Source organism: Pseudophryne corroboree, chromosome 12 (genome assembly GCF_028390025.1).
Source record: "Pseudophryne corroboree isolate aPseCor3 chromosome 12, aPseCor3.hap2, whole genome shotgun sequence".
NCBI classification, from domain to species: Eukaryota; Metazoa; Chordata; class Amphibia; order Anura; family Myobatrachidae; genus Pseudophryne; species Pseudophryne corroboree.
Window position 1 is genome coordinate 129,819,760 of NC_086455.1, and position 21,327 is coordinate 129,841,086.

General features: G+C 45.6%; 1 protein-coding gene across 1 annotated transcript in view; it reads right to left on the reverse strand.

Moving 5' to 3' along the window:
* Positions 1–21,327, reverse strand: part of RYR3 (ryanodine receptor 3) — a 1,295,770-nt gene that overhangs the window by 123,724 nt on the left and 1,150,719 nt on the right. The window contains 3 exon segments of the mRNA XM_063948019.1: positions 14,303–15,618; positions 17,256–17,337; positions 20,523–20,627. Of these exon segments, the coding sequence (XP_063804089.1) occupies positions 14,303–15,618; positions 17,256–17,337; positions 20,523–20,627 (1,503 nt within the window).

Here is a 21,327-nt window from a genome sequence, read left to right on the forward strand (position 1 = left end):
GTAGTAGCAGCATCCTTATACATAATGCACCCCAGTAGTAGCAGCATCCTTATACATAATGCACCCCAGTAGTAGCAGCATCCTTATACATAATGCACCCCAGTAGTAGCAGCATCCTTATACATAATGCACCCCAGTTGTAGTAGCGTCCTTATACATAATGCCCCCCAGTAGTAGCAGCATCCTTATACATAATGCACCCCAGTAGTAGCAGCATCCTTATACATAATGCACCCCAGTAGTAGTAGCATCCTTATACAAAATGCCCCCCAGTAGTAGCATCCTTATACATAATGCCCCCCAGTAGTAGTAGCGTCCTTATACATAATGCCCCCCAGTAGTAGCAGCATCCTTATACATAATGCACCCCAGTAGTAGCAGCATCCTTATACATAATGCACCCCAGTAGTAGCAGCATCCTTATACATAATGCACCCCAGTAGTAGCAGCATCCTTATACATAATGCACCACAGTAGTAGTAGCAGCATCCTTATACATAATGCACCCCAGTAGTAGTAGCGTCCTTATACATAGTGCACCCCAGTAGTAGTAGCGTCCTTATACATAATGCACCCCAGTAGTAGCAGCATCCTTATACATAATGCACCCCAGTAGTAGTAGCAGCATCCTTATACATAATGCACCCACAGTAGTAGCGTCCTTATACGTAGTGCACCCCCAGTAGTAGACGCGTCCTTATACGTAATGCCCCCTTAGTAGTAGTAGTAGTGTCCTTATACGTAATGCCCCCCAGTAGTAGCGTCCTTACATGTAATGTCCCCCCAGTAGTAGCGTCGTTATACGTAATGCCCCCCCAGTAATAGTAGCGTCCGTAAATGTAATGCCCCCCCAGTAGTAGCGACATTATATGTAATGCCCCCCCAGTAGTAGTAGCGTCCGTAAATGTAATGCCCCCCCAGTAGTAGCAACGTTATACGTAATGCCCCCCCAGTAGTAGCAACGTTATACGTAATGCCCCCCCAGTAGTAGAAGCGTCCGTAAATGAAATGCCCTCCAGTAGTAGCGTCGTTAAACGTAATGCCCCCCCAGCAGTAGCGTCGTTATACGTAATGCCCCCCCAGTAGTAGCGTCCATAATACGCGCACACACACAGTCACACCTCACACACACATCCCCACCATACACACACACAGACATACAGATGTGTCCTCTTACAGTGTTGCAGCATTGCAACACACTGATCACTGCATAGCAGGGTTGTATGCTCCTGATTTGCATTCGCTTCAATGGGAGTTAATGGTCACATGCCCATTGAGTGTAATGGGAGCCAGCAGCGATGTGTACGCACGCGGCATGCGTCTATACATTTCTCTGACGTCCTAGTGGATGCTGGGACTCCGTCAGGACCATGGGGATTAGCGGCTCCGCAGGAGACAGGGCACAAAAATAAAGCTTTAGGATCAGGTGGTGTGCACTGGCTCCTCCCCCTATGACCCTCCTCCAAGCCTCAGTTAGGTTTTTGTGCCCGTCCGAGCAGGGTGCAATCTAGGTGGCTCTCCTAAAGAGCTGCTTAGAAAAAGTTTTTAGGTTTTTTATTTTCAGTGAGTCCTGCTGGCAACAGGCTCACTGCATCGAGGGACTTAGGGGAGAGAAGTGAACTCACCTGCGTGCAGGATGGATTGGCTTCTTAGGCTACTGGACACCATTAGCTCCAGAGGGATCGAACACAGGCCCAGCCATGGAGTCCGGTCCCGGAGCCGCGCCGCCGACCCCCTTGCAGATGCCGAAAAGTGAAGAGGTCCAGAAAACGGCGGCAGAAGACTTTTCAGTCTTCATGAGGTAGCGCACAGCACTGCAGCTGTGCGCCATTGTTGTCACACACTTCACACCGGCGGTCACGGAGGGTGCAGGGCGCTGGGGGGGGCGCCCTGGGCAGCAGTGATAATACCTCGTTCTGGCTAAAAAAATACATCACATATAGCCCCTGGGGCTATATGGATGTATTTAACCCCTGCCAGGTCTCACAAACACCGGAGAAGAGCCCGCCGAAATAGGGGGCGGAGCCTATCTCCTCAGCACACGGCGCCATTTTCCTGCTCAGGAAGGCTCCCAGGACTCTCCCCTGCACTGCACTACAGAAACAGGGTAAAACAGAGAGGGGGGGGGCACTTTTTTGGCGATTTATATATATATATAAGCTGCTATAAAGGAGACAACACTTCTATAGGGTTGTTCCTATATATTTATAGCGCTTGGGTGTGTGCTGGCAAACTCTCCCTCTGTCTCCCCAAAGGGCTAGTGGGGTCCTGTCTTCGATAAGAGCATTCCCTGTGTGTCTGCTGTGTGTCGGTACGTGTGTGTCGACATGTATGAGGACGATGTCGGTGTGGAGGCGGAGCAATTGCCTGTAATGGTGATGTCACCCCCTAGGGAGTCGACACCGGAATGGATGGCGCTGTTTATGGAATTACGTGATAATGTCAGCACATTACAAAAATCAGTTGACGACATGAGACGGCCGGCAAACCAGTTAGTACCTGTACAGGCGTCTCAGACACCGTCAGGGGCTGTAAAACGCCCTTTACCTCAGTCGGTCGACACAGACCCAGACACGGACACTGAATCTAGTGTCGACGGTGAAGAAACAAACGTATTTTCCAGTAGGGCCACACGTTATATGATCACGGCAATGAAGGAGGCTTTCCATATCTCTGATACTGCATGTACCACAAAAAGGGGTATTATGTGGGGTCTGAAAAAACTACCTGTAGTTTTTCCTGAATCAGACGAATTGAATGAAGTGTGTGATGAAGCGTGGGTTAACCCTGATAGAAAACTGCTAATTTCAAAAAAGTTATTAGCATTATATCCTTTCCCGCCAGAGGTTAGGGCGCGCTGGGAAACACCCCCTAGGGTGGATAAGGCGCTCACACGCTTATCAAAACAAGTGGCGTTACCGTCTCCAGATACGGCCGCCCTCAAGGATCCAGCGGATAGGAGGCTGGAAACTACCCTGAAAAGTATATACACTCATACTGGTGTTATACTGCGACCAGCCATCGCCTCTGCATGGATGTGCAGTGCTGGGGTGGTTTGGTTGGATTCCCTGACTGAAAATATTGATACCCTGGATAGGGACAGTATTTTATTGACTTTAGAGCAATTAAAGGATGCTTTTCTTTATATGCGAGATGCTCAGAGGGATATTTGCACTCTGGCATCGAGAGTAAGTGCGATGTCCATATCTGCCAGAAGAAGTTTATGGACGCGTCAATGGTCAGGTGATGCGGATTCCAAACGGCATATGGAAGTATTGCCGTATAAGGGGGAGGAATTATTTGGGGTCGGTCTATCGGATTTGGTGGCCACGGCAACAGCCGGGAAATCCACCTTTTTACCTCAGGTCCCCTCCCAACAGAAAAAGACACCGTCTTTTCAGCCGCAGTCCTTTCGTTCCTTTAGGAACAAGCGGGCGAAAGGACAGTCTTATCTGCCCCGAGGCAAAGGAAAGGGTAAGAGAGTGCACCAAGCAACTTCTTCCCAGGAGCAGAAGCCCTCCCCGGCTTCTGCAAAGCCCTCAGCATGACGTTGGGGCTTTACAAGCGGACTCAGGGGCGGTGGGGGGTCGACTCAAGAATTTCAGCGCACAGTGGGTTCACTCACAGGTGGACCCCTGGATCCTGCAGATAGTATCTCAGGGTTACAGGTTGGAATTCGAGAAGTCTCCCCCTCGCCGGTTCCTAGAGTCTGCTCTGCCAACGTCTCCCTCAGACAGGGCGACGGTATTGGAAGCCATTCACAAGCTGTATTCTCAGCAGGTGATAGTCAAGGTACCCCTCCTACAACAGAGAAAGGGGTATTATTCCACTCTATTTGTGGTACCGAAGCCGGACGGCTCGGTAAGACCTATTCTAAATCTGAAATCTTTGAACCTGTACATAAAAAAATTCAAGTTCAAGATGGAGTCACTCAGAGCAGTGATAGCGAATCTGGAAGAAGGGGACTTTATGGTGTCCCTGGACATCAAGGATGCTTACCTGCATGTCCCAATTTGCCCTTCACACCAAGGGTACCTCAGGTTCGTGGTGCAAAACTGTCATTATCGGTTTCAGACGCTGACGTTTGGATTGTCCACGGCACCTCGGGTCTTTACCAAGGTAATGGCCGAAATTATGTTTCTTCTGCGAAGAAAAGGCGTATTAATTATCCCTTACTTGGACGATCTCCTGATAAGGGCGAGGTCCAGAGAACAGCTGGAGGACGTAGTAGCACTAACTCAAGTAGTGCTGCAACAGCACGGGTGGATTCTGAATTTTCCAAAATCTCAATTGAACCCGACGACTCGTCTGCTGTTTCTGGGAATGATTCTGGACACGGTTCAGAAAAAGGTGTTTCTTCCGGAGGAGAAAACCAGGGAGTTATCCGAACTTGTCAGGAACCTCCTAAAACCAGGAAAAGTGTCTGTGCATCAATGCACAAGAGTACTGGGAAAGATGGTGACTTCTTACGAAGCGATTCCATTCGGCAGATTCCACGCACGAACTTTTCAGTGGGATCTGCTGGACAAATGGTCCGGATCGCATCTGCAGATGCATCAGCGGATAACCTTATCGCCACGGGCAAGGGTGTCTCTTCTGTGGTGGTTGCAGAGTGCTCATCTGTTAGAGGGCCGCAGATTCGGCATACCGGACTGGGTCCTGGTGACCACGGATGCCAGTCTGAGAGGCTGGGGAGCGGTCACACAGGGAAGAAACTTCCAGGGAGTATGGTCAAGCCTGGAGATGTCCCTTCACATAAATATACTGGAGCTAAGAGCGATTTACAATGCTCTAAGTCTGGCAAAACCCCTGCTTCAGGGTCAGCCGGTGTTGATCCAGTCGGACAACATCACGGCAGTCGCCCACGTAAACAGACAGGGCGGCACAAGAAGCAGGAGAGCAATGGCAGAAGCTGCAAGGATTCTTCGCTGGGCGGAAGATCATGTGATAGCACTGTCAGCAGTGTTCATTCCGGGAGTGGACAACTGGGAAGCAGACTTCCTCAGCAGACACGATCTACACCCGGGAGAGTGGGGACTTCATCCAGAAGTATTCCACATGATTGTGAACCGTTGGGAAAAACCAAAGGTGGATATGATGGCGTCTCGCCTCAACAAAAAACTGGACAGGTATTGCGCCAGGTCAAGAGACCCTCAGGCAATAGCTGTGGACGCTCTGGTAACACCGTGGGTGTTCCAATCAGTGTATGTGTTCCCTCCTCTGCCTCTCATACCAAAAGTACTGAGAATTATACGGCAAAGGGGAGTAAGAACGATACTTGTGGCTCCGGATTGGCCAAGAAGAACTTGGTACCCGGAACTTCAGGAGATGCTCACGGAAGATCCGTGGCCTCTACCTCTAAGACGGGACCTGCTTCAGCAGGGACCGTGTCTATTCCAAGACTTACCGCGGCTGCGTTTGACGGCATGGCGGTTGAACGCCGAATTCTAAGGAAAAAAGGCATTCCGGAAGAGGTCATTCCTACACTGGTAAAAGCCAGGAAGGAGGTGACTGCACAACATTATCACCGCATTTGGAGAAAATATGTTGCGTGGTGTGAGGCCAGGAAGGCCCCCACGGAGGAATTTCAACTGGGTCGATTTCTACATTTCCTGCAAACAGGATTGTCTATGGGCCTAAAATTGGGGTCCATTAAGGTTCAAATTTCGGCCCTGTCGATTTTCTTCCAGAAAGAATTGGCTTCAGTTCCTGTAGTCCAGACTTTTGTAAAAGGGGTACTACATATACAGCCCCCGGTTGTGCCCCCAGTGGCTCCGTGGGACCTTAATGTAGTTTTGGATTTTCTCAAATCCCATTGGTTTGAGCCACTCAAATCCGTGGATTTGAAATATCTTACGTGGAAAGTAACCATGCTACTGGCCCTGGCTTCAGCCAGGAGAGTATCAGAATTGGCGGCTTTATCGTATAAAAGCCCATATCTGATTTTCCATTCGGACAAGGCAGAACTGCGGACGCGTCCTCATTTTCTGCCTAAGGTGGTGTCAGCGTTTCACCTGAACCAGCCTATTGTGGTGCCTGCGGCTACTAGCGATTTGGAGGATTCCAAGTTGCTGGACGTTGTCAGGGCATTGAAAATATATATTTCAGGGACGGCTGGAGTCAGAAAATCTGACTCGCTGTTTATACTGTATGCACCCAACAAGCTGGGTGCTCCTGCTTCTAAGCAGACGATTGCTCGTTGGATTTGTAGCACAATTCAACTTGCACATTCTGTGGCAGGCCTGCCACAGCCTAAATCTGTCAAGGCTCATTCTACAAGGAAGGTGGGCTCATCCTGGGCGGCGGCCCGAGGGGTCTCGGCATTACAACTTTGCCGAGCAGCTACGTGGTCGGGGGAGAACACGTTTGTAAAATTCTACAAATTTGATACCCTGGCTAAAGAGGACCTGGAGTTCTCTCATTCGGTGCTGCAGAGTCATCCGCACTCTCCCGCCCGTTTGGGAGCTTTGGTATAATCCCCATGGTCCTGACGGAGTCCCAGCATCCACTAGGACGTCAGAGAAAATAAGATTTTACTTACCGATAAATCTATTTCTCGTAGTCCGTAGTGGATGCTGGGCGCCCATCCCAAGTGCGGATTGCCTGCAATACTTGTACATAGTTATTGTTACAAAAAAAAAAATCGGGTTGTTATTGTTGTGAGCCGTCTGTTCAGAGGCTCCTACGTTGGTCATACTGTTAACTGGGTTCAGATCACAAGTTGTACGGTGTGATTGGTGTGGCTGGTATGAGTCTTACCCGGGATTCATAATCCTTCCTTATTGTGTACGCTCGTCCGGGCACAGTATCCTAACTGAGGCTTGGAGGAGGGTCATAGGGGGAGGAGCCAGTGCACACCACCTGATCCTAAAGCTTTATTTTTGTGCCCTGTCTCCTGCGGAGCCGCTAATCCCCATGGTCCTGACGGAGTCCCAGCATCCACTACGGACTACGAGAAATAGATTTATCGGTAAGTAAAATCTTATTTTTCGTCGCAATCCCACTATAGCAAGCTGCTATATGCAGCAAAGCTGTAGCAGGACACATCTGTATATACACACCCACACATACAACCCGACCATACACACACACACACACACACGATACACAACCCCACCATACACACACATACATTTCTCTCTCACCCTCCACTTACCTAAGTCTGGCTTGCCGCCACTGTAATTACTCTCCAGTCTCCCTCTGTACAGCATCCTGGCCCGTGTAGCTCCACCCCCTTTCGTCCCTTGTAGCTCCTCACCCTTCTGAACCATATAGCTCTGCCCCCTTCTGTCCCGTGTAGCTCCGCCCCTTCCTCTGATCCGTACACAGTGCTGCCACACAGGTGAGGGGAGGAGGCTTTTCATGCTGCCGGCGCCGCTGCCAGTGCCTGTCATACAGTGACAGGCACAGCAGCTGGCAGCAGCAGCAGGAGGGACAGGACGGCGCAGCAGCAGGAAAGGGATGCAAAGCAGGGACAGCGCCTCTCCGTCCCAGCGCCTCCCTACACTGCATCCCTTCGCTGAGCGGGTAGCACCGGGCCTGCCCCTGGGCAAAGCAATGCACTGGAGCCCTTACCCATTCTCCAGCGGTAGGGGTGTGGTGGGGTGCTATCAGCTGCAGCTTTGATGTCCCGTAGGGGGTGTTCTATCTTCCGCTCAGCATGTAGGACCTGGAGCAGTAATTTCTGCTAATTACTCCTTTACTGCACAGATGGTGGGAGATGGGGGCAGGAGGGAGAACACTAAACTGTAGAAAGGGCATTAAGCTGAATGAAGGACCCCCGAACATTAATCCCAGGGTGGTAGGGGGTGTTTAATATGTAGGGGAGGGTGGATAGTCACATTAATCCCAGGGTGGTAGGGGGTGTTTAATACGTAGGGGAGGGTGGATAGTGGAGTGGGCTTAATATTCATTTTCCGTTAGGAGAACAGCTTGCTTGACTGCAGATATCTCCAGTTCCTGCAAATAGATTTCTTAGCTTTCAATTGTATAAAAACCTAGAGAGTCCCACCTGTCAGAAGATACTGGGGACTTGGGGATCAGAGTTCAGGAGCCAGAGCAATTCACCAATGAAAATATAAAACTGCATACCAGGCGTGTGGAGTTGGAGCAGGGACCAGCTGCTGGAAGGCTGATCTATCTGGTTCTTCTGCTGGGCATAGTAGAGACAAGCTGCCAGTGACCACCGAAAGGGGAGAGTCCCAGTTTTTGAAGTATACCCTCTGAAAAACGTTAAGTCAGACAGAACCAGAGATATCTGGCTGGGAACAGCAATTAACAGGCTTTGACGAGAGCCACTGCTTTCCAGTTGGATATCTCCGGTTCCCCAAGGCCGTTTTTTCAAAAATCTGGTACCCCTAGACTTGTCGAAAATTTTTGGGATATATTGAATAGGTCGAATCACGATTCGACCTTAAAAAGTCGAAAACTGCCGTCTTTTCGACAGACGGCAGCTTTCAACTTCAATTGAATATACCCCTTAAACTTGTCAAACATTTATGAACAATCCTTGTACATATGGTAAGTGGTATGAATATTACCGTATATACAGTTTTCACAAAGTGCACACATGTGGAAAATAGGACAAAGGCTTTGGTGTTAACAGTGTTGCTGATTGTCTTGCAGTATAAAAAGTCATGGGAATAGTGCAGACCTTGAAAATTAAATGTACTGCAGATAGGGGTAGGACTACTGACCATGTCCTCTATGCATTAAGCTCAAGGACTCCTACAGTTTTTCTGTCTGACAAGTGTTATTTCCACAGTGCAACATTTTGCCAATAAAACCAAACCAACTGTACAGTATGGATGGTGTAATGGTTAGCATTACTACCTCACAGCACTGAGGTCATGGATTCGATCCCCACCATGGCCCTAACAGTGTGGAGTTTGTATATTCTCCCCCATACTTGCGTGGGTTTCCTCTGGGTACTCCGGTTTCCTCCCACATCCTAAAAATATACTGATGGGTTAATCCCCCCAAAAAATTAACCCTAGCATGAATGTGACTGCGTGTAAATGTGATAGGGAATATAGATTGTAAGCTCCACTGGGGCAGGGACTGATGTGAATGGCCAAATATTCTCTGTACAGCGCTGCGGAATATGTGTGCGCTATATAAACAACTGGTAATAAATAATAAATAACTGTAAAGCAACCGTCAGACTATAATGACTTTTGAATATACTGGATTCTTTCTTTTTAGTTCAGTTAGAATAATAGAGCATGCAATGTACAGTCCTATTGAACTAAATACTTTACCTAACTTATCTGATTGTGGAAATGTAATTAGTGTGTTTGAGATGGTACACGTATTGTGTCCACTATAGTTCTATACTGATCATTGCAGCTTTGTGAATTGTAGAAAACCCTCACGCCCATCACATAGAGCCCAGGTTAATGCTGACCACTGCTTTATACTAACCTCATAACTGAATCGCCAGGCCAGCTCAGCTGGGAAATAGTGCATGGGTGTGATGAGGCAAAGGGGGCGGGGTGGAGGCGTTACTAAATAATGGAGGCGGTACGGGGAGGCATGGTGGCCATGATAGCGTCATTACCGGCATTATACAGCATGGGGCATGGCTATGATGATGCGATCGACCACCCAATTTACTCGCTAAGTGGGCGGCCGGGCAGGGGTGGCCTCCAAAATCAGGAGACTTACCTGCTCCTCCGGTGGGCCGGGAGGGCCACCTGATTTTCTGGAGCCTCCCAGCCATTCCGGGAGAGTAGGTAAGTATGCTGAACTGTCAAGATAACAGTGGGACAATGTGATCGTCAGCCGCTAACAATGGTTTTGCCTATCATAAAATATCTGTAGAAACAGAAGCGTAACCCTGTCCGCTGCCCCATAACTGACCCTAAGGATGACATATAATAAGCACAATTTACTTCATATTTTTGCTGAATTTCTCAATGAGAAACTTTTGGCCAAAGGGTACCGTGACAAAATGATGATACTCTTGTGTGCTGTGATTCAAGGACGTTTGTGAACCACTGGCATACGACCATTGTATTTGTCACATGCATTCTTATGCTTAGTACTGTGCCAATCAGCTCTGTGCCCAGCAGTTTTGTGCACACCATACTTGCCTACTTTTGAAAAAGCATTTTAGGGGGATTGTTTAAGTAACACCTACAGTATCAGCGCGCAGGCTTGGACTGGCCCACAGGGGTACAGGGGAAACCACCGGTGGGCCCCACTGCCTGGGGGCCCACCTCCTGCTCTAAGGATCAGGTTCCAGACTGTGCACTTGGATTATACATTATACATATGTTACCTTATACTGGACTATGGTGTATTTTCTACACTGCATTGCTGTTATTAATCTGTTATTAATCTGGGACCTTATCATGCATGCAGCATCTGAATTTATTGCATATATTTATGAAGGGGCCCAGACGTTGCACTCTCTAATGGTTAGTCAAACCAATGAGGTGGCAGGTCACACGCCCTCTGTGGACTGGCCACACCCCTAAACATGGGCCCCTACCACTGCAGTCTCCTGGTGGGCCCTACATGCGCCAGTCCGACACTGTCAGCGCGTATGTGTACTGCTATATCTGAGAGGCGTGTCATGAAAATGACTTAGAGATGTAGCCATGCACATCTAGCGTGGCTACATCGCAGACAGGCACTGTTGGCACAGCTATGCGATCCGGCGTCTAGCTGCGCCGAGGCAGCCTACAGAGACGCTCCCATTCATGCATCGCGCCGGGGCACAGATGTAGCCACAATGAGCGTGGCTACATCTGTACATCCAAATGTAAATGAGCCCCAAAGTTAGTAAGATCTACTTGTTGAAGAAAAGACACTGATATTTTGCAGGATTTGTTTGTGTATTGTATTTTGCAAGAGGACACGAGAAACCTTTTTTAAAATGCATGTAGCCATAGGGATCATTGTGCCTTGTCACCAATGCAGGGACATGGCACTGGTGATGATCCCATTTGAATGTATGTATCTCTGATCCCCCCCCCCCCCCCCTTCCCCAAGAATATAACAATTACATAATGGGAAAAAGGTGCAATCAGGTAGATTTCTAGTCTATTCAGGGAGTCAGGGAGATTGCTACTATTTCAGAGAGTCTCCTGCAGAATGTGGGAGGGTAGGCAACTACAGTATGTGCACACCAGGCTCTTGCACAACAAATATATGCACAGAGTACCAGACTCCTGTTTTATGCCTATCATATACAATCCTACAGATGTGTCCTCATACCCTATTGCTTCAGTAGCACCAAGCATGCCTTCTTGGCATGCTAGGTTCACTTGAATGTGCGTCTTATTCCCAATGTTCTGCATCAAAACCACTTCACGTGACTGCACTGATTAATTTAATATGAAACCCTTTTATACCTGTGTGCAACTGAGACTATGGGGGTTATTCAGACCCGATTGCACGCTGCATTGTTTGCAGCCGTGCGATCGCGTCTGTACTGCACATGCGTGTGACCCGCAATGCGCAAGTGCGACGGCCATCGCCGGGCAGCGACGAAAGGAACGAAGAAAGCGATCGCACTGGCGATCGCAAGAACATTGACAGGAAGAAGGCATTCGTGGGCGGCAACTCACAGTTTCCTGGGAGTGTCCGGAAAAATGCAGACGGGCCCGGCCGTTTCCAGGGAGGGCTCCTGACGTCAGCTACACCAAGGATCTTCCCAGCGGCTGAGTAAGTCCTGGGCTGTGCAGAAACTACACAAACTTTTGTATGTGCAGCTCACTGCACAGCCCATCACATTCATGCAAAGCCCTTACCCCCTCCCCTGTAGGCAGCGAGTACCTGGTCGCAAAAGTGCAAAAAATAGCCTGCGTGCGACCAGGTGTCTGAATTGCCCCCTATATACAAAGTTCTACAATGCCACCGCTTTATTTCATGCCAAGTTCCGCTGTGCTTTGTAGACAGATTCAGACTCATACCCCTTTTCCACTAGATTTTAAAACACGGGTAAATGCGCGGGGGCGCGCATTTACCCGTGTTTTTTCCTAGTGGAAAAGGGTCCCCCTGCAAATTCCCGGATCAAGTGATCTGGGAATCCAACCCGGGTAGCTTGCCTGGTTAAACACGTGTTCAACCCGGTAAGCTGTGTAGTGTGAACAGGAGCCGCATAGAGGCGACACAGCTCCCGTTCACAGTGTATGGGAGGGCGGCGCTGGGAGCGCTGCCCCTGCCGCGTCACCAACCCGGCAATATGCTGGGTTGATGAGCGCTGTGGGAAAGGGGGCTGTAGCACAGGTCGCAGCCGTGTCGTCGTGCTACAGATGGAAAAGGGGTATCAGTAGCACACAGATATACAAGTGTCACATCAAATTAATCATGCAGTCTCGTGAAACAGCTTTATCACATCACACTGCAATTAATATGCACATTTGAGTGAAAGAGACACTGCGCCACTCAGTGCAGCTCACAAGTGCCAGGCATCTTGTGCCGCATGGTGTATTGAAGCTAGGTGTATGAGGATACATCTATAAACAATCTACGATCCACTTCTCACAGCATATCACCAGCCAAGCCAATATATACCAACCTCCTTTAACCCCTCTGCATGTTACCCGAACCATTCATTGCTTTCTTTGTGGTGGTTAGAGTCTTTCCCACCCAGGCAGAGATGACATCACTCTGCTATTGTGCAGAGTCAATGGAGTAGAAGCACCACAATTTTATCCAATTAAATCACCTGTGTGACTTCTGTCCAGTGAAATCATAGGTGGGTTTAATGAAATCCCTATACTGTAACTCCATGTAGTGTATCCATAACAATTTCACATGCATGTATAAATTGTATGGCTTCTACAGATGGGTCCACGGTTATCTTGACTAGTTTTCTGCGCCTAGGCACAACATGACTTATTAGCATAAACCCTTCATCTATTGTTCTCAACTGCAATACAATACAGAGAACAATACAGCAGGGGATTAAGTCATTAAAGGAGGGGGTTAAATCTGACTGGCCAGTCTCCGTTAATCCTATTAAAGGTCAAGATAAATGTGGACCCATTTGTATATACAGCAGCAGCCTAGCACTGAAATCACTTGTTGCTGTGAAGAGTAGTGGTCTCCATGTTGTCAGTGAGACCGCTCAGCTGATAAGCTGGGGTAGCACTGAATATCAGATGGCTGCCTCTGTTCCATGCCTCTGTTCAGTTTATTTGTCTTGCTTCTCAGTTGTCTGATGCTTTATGGCTCTGTGCAATGCTATATGACAATATACTGATGCAAAATGAAATTGACCACGAATTTTGCAGTAAACATCATTTTGCCATTGGGAAGAAAATAAAATTAGACAATTCCATCATGTGATTTCCCCTGACAAAATTCCTATAATACAGAACAGAGCAGCGACAGAAAACGACTCTGATTATACATAAAAACTATCATTTTTGCAGTGAAGGATACAGCTGCTAAGGAGAATGCAACGTTAATTCATTACTGTAACAGAGCAGGAATGCAGAAACATCACAGCAGCACCAGGTCATGTAATTACATAACACACGCCCTGTCTAAGCATTAATTGCTCTGTCTTTATCCAGCACAACATGAGCATCACATTTCCACATCAGATAACTTCTCATCACTGTTCTAATCATATGACCTTGGCCCAATTCCTTAATGATTGTGACAGCTAGTAAATTGCCTCTGATAATGTTCCCCTATAGCTGAAACATCAATTGCAAACTATTTACAATAGATAAGAAAACAATAGAACGTTTCACAGGGGTGTTCTTATTCCCTAGCCTTCCCCTTCATCACTGTGGATCAAGAAAATCAAAGTGTTCATCCTGTCAAATATACAGTAGCGTGTTTCATGATAATGCTCCTCTTACTGTAAAACACCACGGCAGGAATGGGGATTTTAAAATGAAAATAGACATTAACTGTTGCCTTCAGGCTGCACAACAGAGCATCTGCCAACTAACATGCATAACTAACTAGCAAGGCCTGCTTCATTAATTCTTTTAGACAATCAGGGGGGAGGAAAGACTGCCAGCTCTAATATCAATACAAAGACGATGCTTGTGAAAATACATGAAAAATGGTTGTGTTCTTGGAACACAACATTCCTAGACACTTCTTCTTTTTTGATGTTTCCCTTGGTGGAATATCAAGAGATCAACAGTGAATGACACCATGAAAGCAACAAACGTTTTACTGACATCTCCACTTGAGGTAACATCTTTACAAGTTAGGCTAATGTATCAAGAGTGGGAATTCTAAATAAAAATCAGGACACAGAGAATGCTTTGCAGACGACAATACAGTGTGCCAACAGTAGTGGCTGATAGGATTTGAATCTACTCACAAGAGCTTTTCTCTGCTTGCTGACAGCACTCTCCAAGCTGGTTGTGTTTTCTGCAGCAGCAATCTCTGCGTAATCGCCAAGACCAATATCTTGTCCATGCTTAGAACCTTCTTTTTTAGCCTGAATGCTAAAGATATCAGGTATGTCCATATCTCCCTTGTCTCCTTTTAGATGGGCAAGCTCTGAAGATGAAGAGTGTTCAGAGGCATCTGCCTTTTCAGCTTCCAAGACATCATCATGGATGCCAAACTGTGTTGGATCAGGCATGTCTCCTAATATTTTGGTGACTTTAATATTTTTGGCCCCTTCAACTAAGCCCCCTCCAAACACTGTACTCCAAAGAATTTGGAATATTCCCCATACTATAGTAAACACAAACTGGAACAAACCAACAAACAGCGTCCAGAAAAATGAGATGAAGACCTTCACTAGTTCTTTAAGTGTCATTTTTTTCACTTTACGAAATTGTTTAGCAACATTCTTTAAAGTTAGCATTTTGAAGAAGTTGGAAGAATTTTTTTTAAGTGCTGTGCAAGCTACAATAAAAGCAGAAGAAGATTCTAACGACTGCTCTTCCTCATCTTCTTCACCAACTTCAATCATGTGGTGAGGATGATCCTCTTCTTCCTCTTCAGGTCTTTCGGCTATGTCTGATTCGGAGATCTGGGAAGCCAACTGCATCTCAAAAATGGTATCCTCACAAAAGTTAACAAACAGTTCCATCTTTTCTTGTTCTCCACCTTCATTGACCACGTCAAATATAAACTGTCTCTTGGACTCCTTGACTTGTGGTTTCTCCCATTGTGTTCGACTTGACTCACTGATCTCAAAATATACTCTCTCTATTCTTTTTGCTCCACCCATTATCTCAATACGGCCCAAGTATGGTGAAAAGTAGTTCAGTACACTGTTTGCAGGATCTAACAAACATTGGAGCCGAGAATCATTTGGCATATGTTCTGAAAGATTGGTCAACAGAACAGCCACATTAAAACCAATGTCTTTAGCTGGTTCATGAAATCGGTCTACAAATTCCACATAGTTAAACATGTCATTTTCATCTGCTTCAGCACAGGAAAGAAGGAATTCAATTTCAGACTGAGCATATTGTTTTTGCCCTTCCATGGCTTTTTGGAACTCCTTCTTTGAGATAATACCCTTCCCTTCTGGGTCATATTCCTTGAATGTGTCAGAGCTTGTTAGGTCTTTCAACTTCAAGAACATATCAAAGAACTTCAGTATCATTTCAACATTGCTGGAGGATTCTACAAGTGTGTCGACCATTTGTTTTCCGATAGTCCCATTTACGACATTTCCTGCAAAATAATAAAGAAAAAGGATACAATTAAATGAATCCAAATATAGTCTAAAATATGTTAAAGTTTGTATATCACCACGCTAAATAAGCCATAAAACCATGTCTAGTATACAGTCTCAGTAAAGTATGCTTTTGAAACCTAGCAAAGACTTTAATGCGTACTGTACCACACAGTAGTGATGAAGCGTTCCCTTATTTAGATGATAATTTGAAACCTCCATCAGGCCTTTCTTGGCACTTGACTGATTTTTTAACTCAGCTTGGAGATATTATACCAACAATGTCTTGTTAGAGATCTGAAGGCCCTCGTGTTTAAGAGTCTTGAAAAAAATGTGCCTAATGAAGTGCCGGGTAGAACGTACTCAGAAGGTGATCCGGTCATGTGACTGGCGTTCAGGATCCCGGCGGTCATCATGCCGACGCTGTGATCCCTCCCGCTTACCAGCCCGAGACTCGGCATGCTGACTGACAGGGACTATTCCCACAAGTGGGTGTCCACAACACCCACAGAGTGGGAGTAGAACCTGTGGCGAGTGCAAAGAGGTTATGTTGCGCTTGCCCACACCAACATTCTGCTGCCAGGATCCTGGGGTCGGTATGGCGGCGGCCCCAACCCGTCAGAAGTGCACCAGAGGTACATACTGCTTAGAGAATTTGACCGCAAAAACAGAAGCATGACTGGGGGAGTATTTATCAAAGCATGGAGAGAGATAAAGTGAAGTGATATAAAGCACTAATCAATCAGCTTCTATATCTCATTGTACAAGCTGTGTTTGAAAAACGACAGCTAGGAGCTGATTGGTTAGTGCTTTATATCACTCCACTTCATTTCTCTCCGTGCTTTAATAGAGGTGTGAAAGGTAAATCATGTGACTCATTTATAAAAGTCAAAATTAACAAACAGTAATAATGTGATGTTACCCACAGACACCAAACATTAGCTTTAATTAGATTTTCTAAAATGAACAAAAATAAATGAGTACAGCTCAGACAACGGTCAGGTAAAGTCACTCCTGTCCCCTCGTTGTATTAAATGTCCTCCAAGTGTTGATCATTACAACAATAAGAAAATAAACATTTTTCTCTAGAAATCATAAAAAACATGTGATATAAACAGTATTAAGTCACATACAGAGTTTACAGAAAATGGTATGCTGGAGGGAATGAGTAATTAAAATGCAAAGTCTATGCAAATATAGTTAGCATAATGCTAATAAGATGGATTTGATTCATCTTCCGCAGAGAAGACAGCTGGCTTTAAATCCATCATTTTATGTTCAGCAGTTTACATATTATTGATTGGGCAAAAAACAGAGTTATGACAATGATATCTAGTGATAGTTGTCTGTGGAAACTACACCTCTTGTGTTCATGATATTTGATATTAACAAATACATATTAAGTCCACTGGGAAAATAGCCTATTGTTACAATTTTCCTTTTCTTCATGCCGCAATAAATTTGTCATTTATTATCCTTGCGGGAAAGCACCCAACAGCATTTGCACTCATTAACTTCTTCAGTTACACTGGTTGTAATGGGAGATGCCTATTCAACAATGTCATGGTTCCTTCCTACTGCAAAATGTTTTCAGCAGTATCAGAAACACTACTTAACTTAAGAGAGCTTACACTACCTTCTAGAAGAGACAACAGCATCACCACCATGTCTTGCAGGAGATCCAGAAGTTCTTTAAGCAGTTCAATCTGACTAGAGTCCTGAAAGAGAAGAATAAAATAGGCAGGAAGTGACATTTACTGCGCATCATACAAACTGCCCCATATAGTATAGTAGCTATAGTAAAAAAAAAAAAAAAAACCACACAGATCCATCAAAAGGCTAACTACTGCCGAAGCCAGGAATTCAATATCTTTGGTAATAAGCTTCCCACAGCCAGGAACAGACACACAGTGCGTGTACTCTTGAACAGATAACCCAATCAACAGCTACAATTCTTTTTCTGCTACCTCATGTATGAAGTATATACCAAGGTTATCATAAATTACAGTACTCCCACTTGAGCGCCCAAACTACAGAGTTTTCTCACAATTAAGCTCGCCACCTCAGGAGTCTGCAAGTTGAAATGAATGTGTCTTTCTATCCCTGTTCCTCCCACCCCAGATGAATGCATGCCTCAATGGAGCAACAACTGAATTACTGCATCCGGCGCCATCTAGTGGCAGCTGGTGGGGGCTATTGAATTCCCCCCATTGTATCACTAGCTGCACTAATAATTGATTAACGTAAATGTGATCCCACATTGATAATTGCCTTTGCTATTAGATCTACAGTCCCTGAACTGTTTATGGATAATTATGCTCAGTGGTGGGCATAGAGTGGTGAAAAGTAATCTAGAGCTGATCATCAGGTGAAACAGCATTTATTTTGAGTATTAAACCTAAATACAGCAGCTATTAGTACAGTTCTGTACAGTCTCCCATGCATTAAATTGAACGTTGCTCAAGGAAGATTTTTACTGAAACACTTAGCAGTTTTGTATGAATACACCTAACGTTATTCTTATGTATGAGAAATGTCATCTAGTTACCAGCCCATCAAAATTACGGAATAACATAACAGTAATGTCAGCGTTTACGGCTGTGCGCGACAAATGGAGCAAACCTTGATTTGCTCTGTTGGGCGCCATATAGTGGCCGCTGGCCCGCAAAACACTTGAATACCCTCCAGAGAAGTGAGGAGCAGCCTTTAGCCTTTTAATATATAGGATCACAATGCAGCCATTTTGGCCACCGTTCATTTACAGTCTGCATAACGTAGATAGGCAACCAGTGACTTCCTAGCTAAAACAAACTAAAAATCTGGAAGTGTGCATCTGCTTTTTTCTTTTTTTTTAATTCTGCATGGCAATATAAGTCTCAGCATGGTAGCACCTCTTATTATGTTTGAAATGAGGGTGTGCAGTTCAGATGCCCCAATTTTCTCTGTACAGTATTGGTGTATATATTATACACTTGAAGGTGAGACTCCCTCTGTCGGTCTTGCACCCCACCCACCTGCCCTTAGGTGTTTTTAATTAGTGTAAGGTCCTTGCATAGCAGTCTATGCATTAGAATGGCACTATGAAAGGTAAATCCTATATACATTTATATAATGTTTCAGTAGTAGGGATGTTAGGGACCCAGAGGTGTAGCTAGGTGCCATGGTGCCCGGATCAAGGGCATGTTTCAGTGCGCCCCCCCCCCCCCCCGTACTCAATTGGGCCAGTTCTAGACATTGTGGAGCTCAGGGCAAAAGGTCCTTTGGGCGCCCCATGTGTAAAATAGGGACAGTGTGCGATGAAGGTGCACATCAAAAAAAGAAGAAGGTGCTGCAGCATTGGGGGAAGAGAGTGGTGTAGCAGGACAGAAATAACGCTGCTGCACAGCTGCACGCAGACAGTGAGACATATATAGAGGGCAGCAGAGCTCAGGCATGTGCTGGCTGTCAGTGCCTCCTGCTGTCCCCTCTGGCCTGTCCTGTTCCCTACCTAGTCTCTGAGTCAGTGTGCGTCCCACTGCTTCTCCTCCTCCTGCTCTGCAGCTGTATGCACAGAGGCACCCATTATAGCAAGTAGAGGGAGGAGTGGTGATCAGGCAGCGGCGCACCCTCTAACTTTTCCAGTGCCTGGAGCTCGAGCTCCACCGGAGCCACCCTCGCTACACCCCTGTAGGGACCCACCTAGTAAAGGTTCACGTTGAAGTGGTAGGTGGGCTTACATTTTTGGGCAAACATGTACTAAGAAACCTTATTATTACTGCATGTTATATTGTAGAGTGTATTATGGTTGTTCTGATTATTAGTGCTTGAAGTGTGCACCTGTTTTTTTCCTGCATGGTATCACAGAGAAGCTTAAGACTAGGAGCTGCTTTGGAAGTAAAAGTGGCTTGTCATGGGCAACACTAGAAGTATAACACACCGTGTAGCCATGGCAGCATCACTGGATGGCAGAGTTGCTGTGCTGCAGAGATGGAATGACAGAATGAATGGGGACAATGCAGTATAATGTGCGCCTGAGGGCAGCCGGTAATGTGGGGGGTGGGGCCACATGTAAACAAACAAAACAGGCCTCACAGACATGTCAGCCCACTGGGAATCTTCTGACGGGACACTATGATCAATCCACCCATGCGTAAGACTAAATAAAGTAAATGGTGTGTGTTCCATGGCATTGTATGGGAAGCAATGGAATAAAATAATAATGTTAAAGCCAAAAATGACACCTATCAGTGCTGGAATCCCTTATAAAACCACAGAAAACCACCACAGGATGAAATAGGCATACCAGGATGGTCAGTCAATGTGTATTCCCATGGGAGGCTGTTCTAGATGAGCAGCCACGTATGCAGGATATATGAGGATAGAGATTTCCTTCAGTATTGCAATTACTTTACAAGCTATATTAGCATCACAAATTAGTACCTCACTAGGGTAAGGAAACCTTATAATTCATTACTTTGAAAATAATTATCTGAATAAAACTTTCTGCACGCTGCATTACTTCAGACCTAACCCTAACTAATAGCTCTTCATCTGGTACTCCGCTACGACTTAACGTGAGTATGGTATGTTGTATTAAACAATATTTACACATTTGTGGATATTGTTTTTTTTTTTTTTTTGCTTTAATACATTTTTCTTAACACAGTCAATTCAATGGATTTTTGGATAAAAAGTCCCTAAAAAATGTGTCGAACATGTGCTTGAAACCAAAAGAATTCAACAGCCTATTTTCTCTCCTCTGGATATTATGAAGACATCCGCGGGTTACATACAGCGTGAATACAGCATTAAAACATGGAATCTAAATTTCTAATTTTAGAGCAAAATAAGCCACATGGAAAAATGAGCTAAAACTGTAATAAAAATAATCAACTACATTATATAGAATGTACTAAAATATTACCTGGGAGAGCTTCATCTGCATGTTTGCAAAGACATGAAGGAACCCAACCACTGCATCCCAGAGCCTGCTGTGTGCCAAGCTCTGCTGGTTCCCTATACATGGGCCCTGCAAGTAGAAACAACAGAGTGAGCTGCATGAAAGAGGAAATCATCATACATTACTATGTATGCAAGCTCTTTGGCACTGTATACAGAATGATATCCTAGGTTACTTATGGTACCCAAAGCCAAAACAACCAGATATTCAATTATTTTATGATCTGATCCACCCTCTCAGCAGTACTGTAGCATGTTCCACTGACAATTCAGAGACATTTCTGATTCTACGTAAGTGTAACAACCAACATGAAGAAGGCAAAAGCACAAATGTAAAAGAAAAAGATTGTACCCACCACTATTCTTTTAATTAATGGCATATTAGACTTGCAATATTAGGTTCTACTATCTTGCTGTGTAGTTCTCATAAACGTTTACTTTGGAATCTGACATTAATCTCCCCCCCAACTTAAATGTCACCCTTTGCATTACAAATGTAGGAGGTGGTTCATACCGCCTCTTTCCTGCATTTGCGATGATGACGAACATCTCGACCATCGGAAAACTGCAGCAAGGATCGCATAAGCAATCCTTACTTAATTAGGCCCATAGTCCTGGCTATCCCCGATTGTTGACATGAAGGTTTTAATATTTTATTAAGTAACTACACCCTTGTACATCACCCTATTACTTAAAAATCCTTGGAAAAAAAAGGTCCTCTTCGGTCTGTATAGGATCAATGATCTTGGCAAAACAACAAACTGACATGC